The 12,057-nt window shown below is 40.4% G+C and overlaps 1 protein-coding gene across 1 annotated transcript in view; it reads right to left on the bottom strand.

The window, feature by feature from the left end:
- Positions 1-8,874, bottom strand: part of gcn1 (GCN1 activator of EIF2AK4) — a 47,642-nt gene extending 38,768 nt beyond the window's left edge. The window contains 16 exon segments of the mRNA XM_036578849.1: positions 386-538; positions 899-1,072; positions 1,791-1,889; positions 1,985-2,035; positions 2,119-2,247; positions 2,328-2,402; positions 3,984-4,020; positions 4,022-4,093; positions 4,208-4,276; positions 4,361-4,495; positions 5,398-5,496; positions 6,557-6,665; positions 6,763-6,894; positions 7,023-7,086; positions 7,489-7,591; positions 8,779-8,874. Coding sequence (XP_036434742.1) covers positions 386-538; positions 899-1,072; positions 1,791-1,889; positions 1,985-2,035; positions 2,119-2,247; positions 2,328-2,402; positions 3,984-4,020; positions 4,022-4,093; positions 4,208-4,276; positions 4,361-4,495; positions 5,398-5,496; positions 6,557-6,665; positions 6,763-6,894; positions 7,023-7,086; positions 7,489-7,591; positions 8,779-8,796 — 1,519 coding nt within the window. The 5' untranslated portion in view covers positions 8,797-8,874.
- Between the last annotated feature and the right edge of the window lie 3,183 nt (positions 8,875-12,057).

Raw genomic sequence — 12,057 nt, forward strand, 5'->3', positions numbered from 1 at the left:
GCAGGGCTCCCCCAAAACGTGATCACAACCATTCAAAACGCCAGAGAACGGTCTACGAGAACCTTTTATGACGGTAAATGGCGCATGTTCGAAGTGTGAGGTGTCAGGTGCATCGGCATTTTAATGCTCCATCCCCACAATCCTGTCATTCTTGCAAAAGCAACTAGATAAGGACAGAACCTTCTCTACGATTGAAGTACACCTAGCTGCTACTTCAGCCAGCCACGAGGGTTTTGGGGATGCGACAGCGAGTCTTATTTGTTGGTTCATGAAGGGGGCACGTCGCCTCCGTCCTACGTCTAAACCCAGTTTCTGGAAAATGAGATGGGAACCTGGACAAAAAATGATTTGACTGAATAAACATGGTATCTTTAGAATTCCTCACCAGGCAGCGAGTCCAGCATGGAGAGACGACACAGCAGCACTGAGGCTGCCACACCCTCAGTGAGCAGGGTGTGCTGGGAGCTCTGAGCAGCAGCTTTCTCCACCGTCTGAATGAGGAGAGGAACAAAATCCAGAGCCTGACTGAGGGTGTCACCTGAAGAGGAAGAGACATGAAGACATGTAAATAACTGTCACAAAGAAAGAAAGAAAGAAAGAAAGAAAGTACTACCATAACAATCTAGAACTACCAGAGGAAGCAAACTGAAACAAGTCACAAAAACATGAAACCTGAAATGTTAAAACCTATAGGTACTCAGCCTTCGAACCTTAACCTTTAAGTTTTGCCCTTTCCCTTTAAATGAAACGACTTCTGTAAAAAGAACTTTTTCAAAGTCAGGATCATTTTACTAATCCTGATCACATACATTTACACCTTTTTTCCCCTCATCTTTTCCTAAACAATGTCAGAAAACTGCCCTGAAAATGCGTAAAAACAAACACACAATGCGCTGACCTTTGAAGGCTCCCAACATGGCCTGCAGGTAAGCATGTCGCACAGGTGAAGTGGAGGTCTTTAGTGTGAAGGCTTTTTTAAACCAGTCTCTCAGAGCTGCAGGCACTTCTGTGTTCAGACGTCCCGTCCACTGAGACAACACCGACACAGCATGCACCAGAGTTCCCTCATGGACTAAAACACACACAAACAAAAATAGCTGAACTCAGCATGAAATACAAATTAATAAGATTTCTTAGAAACTACGGCCTGACTGTTGGTTGGTCAATGAAATCGCCCAATGTTGAGGTTATCAGTACTTATCAGTATTGACAAAAATCCCACTGATAAAGCACTGACATTGCTTTGAAGCTGCATATATTGTAATGACACCTCTAACATGCTAAGTGTCAAAATTTTAACTTTACAAATAGTTTGAGCAGCGGCGATAAACAGTGAAAATCATTATGTGGTTTCTATAAAGAACATTAGATAAGAGACTCACTGTTCATGCCGAATATTAATAAAATTTACAAAACCTGAGGACTTCTCCATTACCGGTTTGATACTATTTGAAAATGACATCTTGCTTGATACACAGAATACAGAAAAAACAACACCAGGAAAAAAATCTGTAGCTATAGTTTTTAAAATGTTTACAAAAGAATGCCAAAATTCCCAATGATGCGTTGGATGACCAACCATTCTGTGAGGTTATGGCACATACTGTAGTTATTTTATTGTTGTGGTTTCTATTTATTTCAAGTCAACTGAGTTTTTTTATTGTCAGCTTTTCCAGTTTTCAGCCCAGTGTGTTCTGATGTTTGGTACTGCCTAAGAATTGTCATTCTGATGCATCACTACTAAAAACTATTACTGGCTACTGAAGCCAAACAGATGAAAAGTTCCTCACCTTCCTGCTGCAGGAATGGAATAAACAGCACTGCCACACTGGAGCTGAGCGACTGGCTGGAGGAGCCAGAGACTGCATGATGACTGCAGCTCCTGATGCCTGGATCGAGACATAAACATATGAAACACGCAGGTCAGGGAAGCTGGTAAATGAAAAGTCATGAGTAGAGAAAAGACAAAGTGAGGCAAGCTTACCTGAAAGCACATTCATTTTTTGGGCAACTACAGTGAGTTTTCCCTCAGAACCTGCAAGCAGAGAAAGGAATCAACACATACAGCCCACAAAAGAGCAAAAGATACAGCACACAAAAGAAGACAAACTCACTAACCTCCGAGAATGCCGAAGAGGTGCGTGATGAGGTCCTGGACAGCATTAGGGTCACTGCACTGCTGAGACAAGTTCTGCACTGCCTGCACAGCCTGCTCCATCAGCTCTGTATTACTCGCCTTCAGCTGACCTGAAAAACACATTAACAAGCAGTTAGCAATATAAACCCAATCATCTTGAGTTACTAAATCAGTACTGAGGGGGACTTACTGGCAAGGCCTTTCCCGATGTCCTTAGCATACTGGCTGAGATCGAGAGTGAGGGACGCCAGCATGGAGGAGATGGCTAATGAAAGGATGAAGAGGAAAAAGACCAAAAAATTACAGAAAAGGGGCTTTAATTTCTTCAGATCTTAGAATTTGACTCACATGACACAAACTTTAACAGTTCTCATCCTAGGAATTCCTGGCCCATCAAAAGTTTAGAGACATCTAGCTTTTGAAAAGTGTTTCTAATACAAACCAGCATGCTTCACAATGCCTCATCACATGCATTTTATTTTTTGTAAAGTCAACACTATGGCCTGACCGATATGAAAATACTGTGGCCGATACCAATTTTACAGGGCCAAAAATTCTGATAACCATTAAAACTGACTAATGTAAATTTGTATGTTTCTATATTTTAATTATGCACTCCAATAGTTTCAGTTGAGTATTTAACGCTTTACCAACATATGACTGTCAGTTCTAAACTGTCACAGGTCTTGAACAGCAGAAACAGATGACACATAAAAAACAACATAATATTGTAATATTATGTTTGGATATACATTGATAAACTTTTACTTTTCTTATTTTTGATTAATTCTCTTTAAAGAAAAAACAAAAGAAAATAGTTAATCTCTAGCCACAGTTTAGGTTTGGATACATTTAATACATTTTTATTATTTTAACTGTGATGTTTTGTGTCCAAATTCACCAGGTCAGCCTGTACTGCTGCAATAGGGTTAATTAGGGGGTGATCCACCAGTGGCAAAATTCAAAGGGTGCCTAACAAAGACAAATGTTTCCTGCTTTTTTATTTGGAAGAGTTTGAAGTAATGTGTAAAATCTGGTAAAAGTTTCAAAACATATCATTCATTCCCCAAATCCATAAGCTAACACCTTGTCCTAATAGCAAGCGATGTGAGTGAGCGTCAACAACAAAACCCTAACATAATAAATCAAAGAAGCTGTCTACGCCAGCTGCGAGCTGTATAGAGCAATGTGGAATGATATGGTGCGCTGCTTTTGACGGACATACACATCACAACGCTCTCTCATTCCACCTTAAAATGGATAAGGAGAAACTCATGAATCTCTATGCCTGTTCCAGTAAACAATACGAAGCGAAAGTGCAAGAAAGTCAGAGGTGAACAGTGGTGTTTTGTGCGACTGATGTGGATACTTAGGTAGTTATCTCAGTGAAAAAAATAAACGTCGAACTTGGGCCCTTCGACATTTTGCCCTATCGCCAGGAGACTGTGAGACTGAATCTCAGAGATGCAGGAACATAAAGGTTGTAATTATTTGGTCATAAATATGGGCCGATATTTTTCATCCAACCAACACATCGGCCAAGACCTGATCATCAGCACTCCAACATTGTAGATGTTTGAACAACCTCTGTAACAAAATCATTGTTTGGGGGAAAAAAAAACACTACTCTGCTCTTCATATCAAGAAAATAACTACGACGAACACGAAGCTGAATGAGGTGTTGCACACTGAAAGCATTAGTAATTTGCTGTTTTATAATAAAACCTCTACAGGTATCTGTTCTTACGTAACTGAAGATTAATAGTAAGGAATTTAAAAAGAAGGCAAGGCGTCTGCAAAATCTTCACAGGTAATGTACACGTGTATGCATGCGGGTATATCTTACTCTGCATGGAGTTCTCAGGGCTGCGCAGCAGGGCCTTTCTGCAGGGTGGGCAGGAGCTGTTCTTTAAACTCTGAGTGAGAGACATGGCGAAGCACCGATCCGCTTTTATCCTACAAAAAGCAAAGATTTAACCACATGCTCAATAATAAGACACATCTGCAGAGCTCACTGCACACTGAAAACCACAAACAAGCTCCACAGTTTTAAAGTTCTATTTTCCTCACCAGGATGTGCTGCAGAGGCCTGGTCTTGCTCATCAGGACAGTCTTCATGTACAGGTCTAAAAGGGCTGCCTGAGGCAATAAGAGCAACAGATGACTTTGAAAATGAGCTGAAACACATCTGGTATGTTAGCAACAGTGAAGAGAGAGACTAACCTTGTGCTTGTTGATGGTGGCTATGTCTTTCTGGGCAGTGCAGTAATCCATGCACAAGGCCAGCAGAGGCAGTGATGAAGGACTCTGGTCCAGACTCAGCAGAGTGGTCATGTACTTGTCTACTAGACCCGTGTTCTGGACAGAGAGAAAGAGGAAAAACAAAGCAAAATATAAAATCCCACTGAAACAAACATAGCAAATCCCAAAAAACTTCATTCCAACGTGGCTGAAAAACTAATTTACACAGGTGTCTCCTTGTCTCAAATGCACATGAGCCAAAACATGTTTACCTGGACAAACGTACTGGCACAGCCAAAAAGAGTCTGAGCCTGTTTAAGTTAATGTGAATTGGAAATCATAACTCGCGCTCCTTCCACAGAGCTGCAGAAGTATGGTATCAGGAGGGTCTTTATGATTGGTGGGAATGGGAGGTGAACATATCACTGATTAATATTCGGTAGAGGGCAGTATACGAGTTCATCCGGTATCCCTCAGGTTTGAGCTTTGTTATAATCGTTATACTGGTGCGCCACAAATAAGTGCAGATAATGTGACATACAAGAAGTGCAAAACAAGCTAATGCTAGCCTATTTAGTCAGGGATGTTCAGTCACATTTTGAATGAAAATGTAGAACATGGAAGTTTCTCAACCACCTCCCGCTGACTTGTCCATTACATCGGAGGTAGTCCACTTTTTTCCAAGGCAGCAGACTTAAAGGAATGGCCTTCTGGGATTAGCCTTAGTCTAACGTGGACACCAACTGCTACAATTCTTCTCATCCCGCCTGAGAAGCTGTCTGACGAAACAACAAGCTGTGAACTGGCTGGTACTGATAGTGTAAATAAATGTGATACTGGCCAAATTCCAGCAGTGTCTGATGGTCAGAGGCACAAGTGTGTGGGACGCATACATGGGACAAATGACTTAAGAAATTCGACAAAGCTGAAGTTATGTTCTTATTCGAAATTCCAAGTCAAAAGGTGCAGAGAAGCAACCATGAAATACTGATCAGAGTAATAGTTACTGTTTTTCTCACATCTTTCCACAGCTTGTTGAGCCTCTTGGTGACAGACTGGAGAGCATTTCGAGAAGCTCCGCCCACAACCTCAGCAAGCAGCAGACTCTGCACCTCCACCTGTTCAGACATACAGTGGGGAAACACTGTTACACTTATGTAGCTTCTTTAGGTCCTTAACAGCCATGCATATGCTTCTAAATCAGCCGTTAGTGTCACAACTCGAGAACTCTACAGAGCACATTTTCTGCTCCCAAAGCACCACTTACTAGGCAACTAAAATATTCTTTCGTAAAAACAGGTTTTAAAAGGTCCTTTGAGAGCAGGGAAAGCAGTGCAGCTGAACTTTGGAAAACTGTTTTTTGAAGACAGAAACCAGCAATTAAATAGTAAGTAACACATTTCATTAACATTAAGTCTCCAGTTCAGCTCTTGCATATAGCTATACTTTATACTAACAGTAAGCAAGCACTTAAATGTAGTATCATATCATATCGCATAGCAAAGCCTTCAGGATGCCTACACTGGAAACGTTAAGCTAAACACAAACAAACGAAGGACATCTTAGTTAATAGCTTGAGACTTCAACTGGAAAATGAATGGCTGTTACTCATCTTCAAATCCATGTTTTGGCAATAAAATACCTCTATCAGTATAGAAGACATCATAGGCAAACGGTTATTTGCCTGGTTATTACTAATTTAGTTAGCTAACACTAATGAAATGACTAGCTTGGCAAGAAAATGCAGCTAAACGTACTATTTCTATTTGTAATACTGAATCACAGAGTTTGTCTTATAAATTTTTGAAGAACAGTCATTCAGCTCCATTTTATGAAAAAAGCTTCACTTCATCCATTTTTGCTGAGGTGGAATAACAGTATGACATGAAGCTTCAGAAACAGGACATTGTTAAAAAAAAATGCTGCATCGCTGTTGATCACTGGTCGCTGGTGTAGACAACTTCTTTAATTATAACTGGAGAGTTCTGGTTTTGCCATTGATGCTCATGCGCTGTGTTTGCTGTTAGGAGCTGGAGTTACACTATAACACCACAAATAATACAAATTTGAAGCTGGAAACAGAACCGTCTAAGATCAGCACAGAACATAAAACTGATGCTGTACAGAAACTGAACTGAACCGTCCCCATGTTTGTGTGGAAATGCAGAATGAACCGACCAGTTTCTTCCACTGGGGACCCTCTCTCTTCTCTGGGGTGGGAAAGACTACACGCACAATCAGGCAGGTCCATGGCAGGGCACAGCAAGCACCCGACGCCGTGCTCTTCCTGTACGAACAGAGGAAGACGCAGTCAGTGAATGTCAGTTGGATGCAGTATTTACAGTACTATACGTTTAAAACAGTGAAAACTGATATAATCGTACCCAGGCATTACACCCTTACTGACAACTCCACAGTTGAGCAGGCCAGGTGGAAGGTTGGCGGCGATGGCGTCGGGCTGAGACTGGGCCAGCAGGTCAATAACAGACAGCACAGCACGTCGAGAGGCTGCATCCCTAAAACACAACCAAAATCTCAATCATCTCTGCCATGTTATTGTTTTACACATATACGCTTTCTCACATCTACCCGTCCGTCCAGTCTCATGGTTTTACAGGGAAAGGGGACACCTTTGTATGCTCACCTGTATCTATGGAGGGTGAGACAAAAGAGTTTGCATAGACCTTTGATGGCTGGCTCCGGCAGGCCTAAAACAATACAGGACACACACACAGTTAGACAGAGCCAACAGGACATGAAACCTACTGATATTCCTGGGGATGCATGATGATATTGGAATCATATCAGCATAGGGAGGTAATTACTAACCAAAAAAACGTATCGGTATTAGACAAGTATTTAGATTTGACTGTTCTTTATTGATATAGAACGTTTAGGTGACGCTGGGATTCTGCGCTAAAACTGTATTACTTTCTCTCTATGAAAACAAATGACTGGAACAAAACCTCATATCTACTAAATGGGAACTTTACAGGAGAAGGCAAAACATTCTTAGAGTCTTTTAAAGGATACTGGACATCGACACTGGTCCAGACGAGATATTAGTCCTTTACTGTTACTGAACTGGGATAAACTCAATCACAACTCACTCTTTCCACTTATGCATTCCTGCAGCTCTCCTAAAATCTCTTTGCGCTCTTTAACACTTGACGTGGTCACTTTCACAGCAAACTTCTTGAGTGTGTCCGAAACCTGGAACAATGGACATGCAAACACAGATTTCACACCAGGCCTGTATAATGCTGTAATACAGATAAACATGGGCAAGGCCTACACAGACGAGCTGCTTCAGTGGTCATACTGTCGGTTGGTTCATCCCAAAGCTTTATATGTAAACTTTGAGGAAACTATAAACAGCTATAAATGACACGTTAATACCATTTATAATGGGCTTATGCTTACAATATGATGCAGAAGTAGATGTGGGCAATATGGCACAAATATTGTGATACTTCTTTAAAAACAGTAGTGCTACATTTTAAAAACTACTATGAACACAGCGACTTTTATTCAGTATTTGGCACACTGTGCTGCTCTAAATCCTGTTAACCGAGACTAATTTTGCTCTTTTTAATGAAACAGACAGTTGGTCTGTTGGTGACATGCACAATGTTTTCAGTAAAGCATATTGTACTGTGGCATTATAACGACATACACCGTCATGTCGCCCAGCCCAACGCAGAAGCTACAAAAACAAGCCTGTGATTTAACAGTACAGGAGGCTAACCGGCTGTACAGCACATTAATCTTGTGTGTTTTACTGTTAGCCAGCTGGCCGTCCATGTTGATATCTATTTACCTGCTGTTTAGCAACAAAGAGCACAAGTAGAGCAGAACTACAATGAAAGTAAGAGAAACTATTCTATACTGAAAAGCCGACATTTTGTTGTAGAGTTAAGCACGCAGGTTAGTTTTATTAACTTTAACTCGTGTAGCCAGCTAACTTAAGCCACAGCAGCACCGATATGTGGGGTCCTGGCAGCTGATTCATTGCACTTCAGGACGTGGCACGTTTTCAGTAACTTAACATGTTGCACAGAACTGGAATTTCCACGTTTTAATTTCGTACGACAAAGGTTATTTGCTGGGTGTCACCTAAACTGACTAGATAAGAGCTAGCAGTCAGGCTACACCGCCACACAGAGTTAGTCTGAGGGCTGTGCTTTCTGAGCTCTGGCCGCCTTGTTAGCTCAGCTGAACTTCGTCATTATGTACAAAACGGCATCTCCGCACTTTGACCAACACACGCGCAGCTGCACAGCGAGAGCCGCCGTGTTTAAACCCGTCCCCATTTCGGGGAGCCCCGATTATAACATCGCGGCTCTAATCTAAACACAGCATCAAACACACACTGTTCACGCCACGAACTGCACACGAACCTGCGCGTCCGCTGCCATCTTGCCGGTCTCGATCTGGAAAGACTTTATGTCGTCCTTTCCGGGGCATTACATCCTCACTCACGTGGTCAGAGCCGCTACAGTGGGGTCAGAGAATGAGTAGAGCGGTTTCTCAAACGCTAGAGGGCGCCCCGAGTCCAAAATGAATGGATTAGGATGGAACCTTTGAGCAAAATCATAGTTTGTAAGTGTTTAAACATTTTTATATAGAAGAATGCTTTCATTTCTGAACACAGAACAGTCTAAAACTTTTTAACACTGTTAAAAGTGTTTTTAAGCGCTTTTGAACGCGAGTTACAGGACTTTATAAAGGCGACTCCTGTACATTCAGGACATCAGTGAGCATGAATCACTTCACTTAGCCAATGAGCTGATCAGCTCACCAACCAATCAGCAGTCAGTAGTTGTAATGCTAACCACTTAGCACTTAGTAGCAGAAATGCTAGAGTCATGTTGCTAAAAACCTCTTTGTCTTTTGTGTAATATATCCCTTTACTCTCCAAAACTAAAGGAAGGCCCTGAACAAGTGGTTGGAAACCACTTTAAATTTTAATTTTTAGCCGTTTAGCTCCATTCACCCCATTCACTGAGGACTCGCTCGCGGGCGCCCTCTGGCGTTTAGCACTCATGTTTTTTTTATAGAACTGGAGAAACAGGAAGTGGCCAGGCTCCTTATAAAAATAAGCTCGATTGCAGCCGTTTTTGGTATCGATTCCACAGACTGAATCTCTGCAAATGCGTTTTAGGGCCGCTGTTAATAAAAATAAAAAATAGTAGACTTAGAGAATAAAGTCGTAATATTTCGAGAAAAAAGTCCCCCCTACAGTTAGCCCACTTTATCCTCGAAATATTACTACTTTTTTTCTCGAAATATCACGACGTTATTCTCGAAGTCCACTATTTTTTATTTTTATTAACAGTGGCCCTAAAACGCCATTTTTTTCATAAAAAATGAAATCCGTATGCCAACTTTACTGACTTTAGAAACTACAACATTGGTGGAATCTATTAATCAAAAATTAAACTACGTGGTTAAATGTGCCATGTAAGGAATAAAATAGTATTTTTTTTTCAGAGCCGGATGATTTCTAAATCTCTCTGGCTGCTTCCAAATAGTTGAACGAATCTTCCTTTCCTACCTGCGGTCCTTAATTTTGCTTGATCTGCAGCTCATAGCTTCACTAAACATACTGTCAGAACTGACTATCGTATGAGGATCCACTTGGCTAAACGATCGGAGAATCAGACAGGAAAGAAAGTTGCACTCAACCATTCGGACACAGCCACACTCATTTCTTCCGACATTAGGGGGCACTCGTGAGACAGTCAAAAATGAATGGGACGTCTATGGAGCTTTTGTGCAAAACTGTATTTTGTAAATTAATCAATTTTATGAATGAATTCCCTCTTTTTTCTCAACGCATAATAAAATAAGATGTTTCAAGACTGCTGTTATCATTTGTAACGCTGTTCAAATAAAAGTAAAGCAGTTGAACCCCATCAAAAGATAATAAGTACGGCTTGTTTGACAGCAGTGAAGAAAGCAATTTTAAAACTATTTTATGGATGTTTTGATACAGGAGTGTATCACTGCTAGAATGAAGTGAGCAAAGGCTGCTATTGTGGTCACTCAGTCGGTGGCGATTGACTTGGTCAGAAAAAGCATGGAACAAGACCTTGTTTAGTCAATTTATTTTACTCAATTGTGTGTCTCTGCATGTGCCTATTTTTTGTGTGTTCGATTTTTGTTGCCTAGAGTTGGTTTTGAAGATGTCTGTATTTCCTGACATCAAAACAAACAAACAAAAAACCTGGAGCTAAGAAGTGAGATAAGGGTGACATCAATTTTATACTATTCTGTGCTGAGAAATATAGAACAATTAGACCCCTCATTCATTTTACACTCTGAGTTCTCTCTGACTAGAAACCTACTCGGCCAATGAGCTACAATCAGCACTCAGAAGCAGTAATACTAGAGTCTGACTGCAGAAAAAAAAATGTTGTAAAAAAAACAGAAAGATACTGATTTTACCGATTTCTTTAATGTAATACATATGTCTGTCTACTTTGCCATAACTGAAGGAAGTTCCTGCATGAATTACTAGCAAAAATGTTATTTTCGTTTTTTTTCGTTCAGCTCTATTGGCTCGTTTAAGACTCTGTAGCGTGCGTTGCGCCCTCTAGCGTTTAACAGCCGTATTTAAGATGGGTTGAACAGAAAGTGAGCGGGTCCCACCAAAAAAACGTCATCCATCATCATAACTGTGGCACCGTTTTTCTGTCTCTTTTGTCCTTTTAGTATAAAATAATGCTATAAATGTCAGCGACACCAAAGCAGGCCAACTACTGTCATTATCAGAACAGAATGAAATAAAACAATAATTATTTTGAAATAGTCATAAAACTACAAATCAATCCAAATTGTACTAAAATCAACGTTTCTGAATGAAGCACAGTGACATAAGAGCTTAGAGGACTTTTAGAGGCAGGCAAAAGCTCCTACATTTTGCTGATTCAGAGTAAACAAGACATTTGTCTCTAAATATGATAAATCATATTTAATAGCGTATGACCAGGCATAAGTAATAAAGTTCAGTTTTGATTTTAAGTATATGTAACTAAATAAATAGAGAAGTTAGACCCACGGCTGCTTATAATAAACATTTACAGGCAGATCTACGTGCAACACTCACTGGAGCTATAGGATAAAATACACGTAAGCTGTAATTCTAAAGCTACAGCTGTGTTACATTAACGTCTAATAATTTATTATTCAAAACTCAATTCCAAAAAAGTTGGGACAGTATGTGAAATGCTAAAAAAACAGCAGTGATTTGTAAATCCACCAGTATTTCAATGAAAACAGTACAAAGACAAGGTATTTATTTATTTTTGGTAAATATTCACTCATTCTGAAATTGATGTTTAAGATTGATGTTTAAGACACTGTGAAATGTTCTAAAACATCTTCAAAAGGTGACGCAATCATGCTTGGTTATAACAGGAGCATTCAGGAAAGGCCAAGTCCCTTATGAGCAAGACTGCACCAGCCTTAATTTAACAGTTTAAGAACAACGTTCCTCAATAAACGATTCCAAGGATTTTATGCATTCCAACCTCTATGGTGCACAATCATTAAAACATTCAGGGAATCTCAAGAAATCTCTGTGTGTAAAGGGCAAGACCAAAAACCACAACTGACCCTCGACCCCTCAGACGGCACTGCATTAGAAACCAGCATGCTTCTGTGATGGATATTAC

This window comes from Colossoma macropomum, unplaced genomic scaffold (genome assembly GCF_904425465.1).
Source record: "Colossoma macropomum unplaced genomic scaffold, Colossoma_macropomum, whole genome shotgun sequence".
NCBI lineage: Eukaryota > Metazoa > Chordata > Actinopteri > Characiformes > Serrasalmidae > Colossoma > Colossoma macropomum.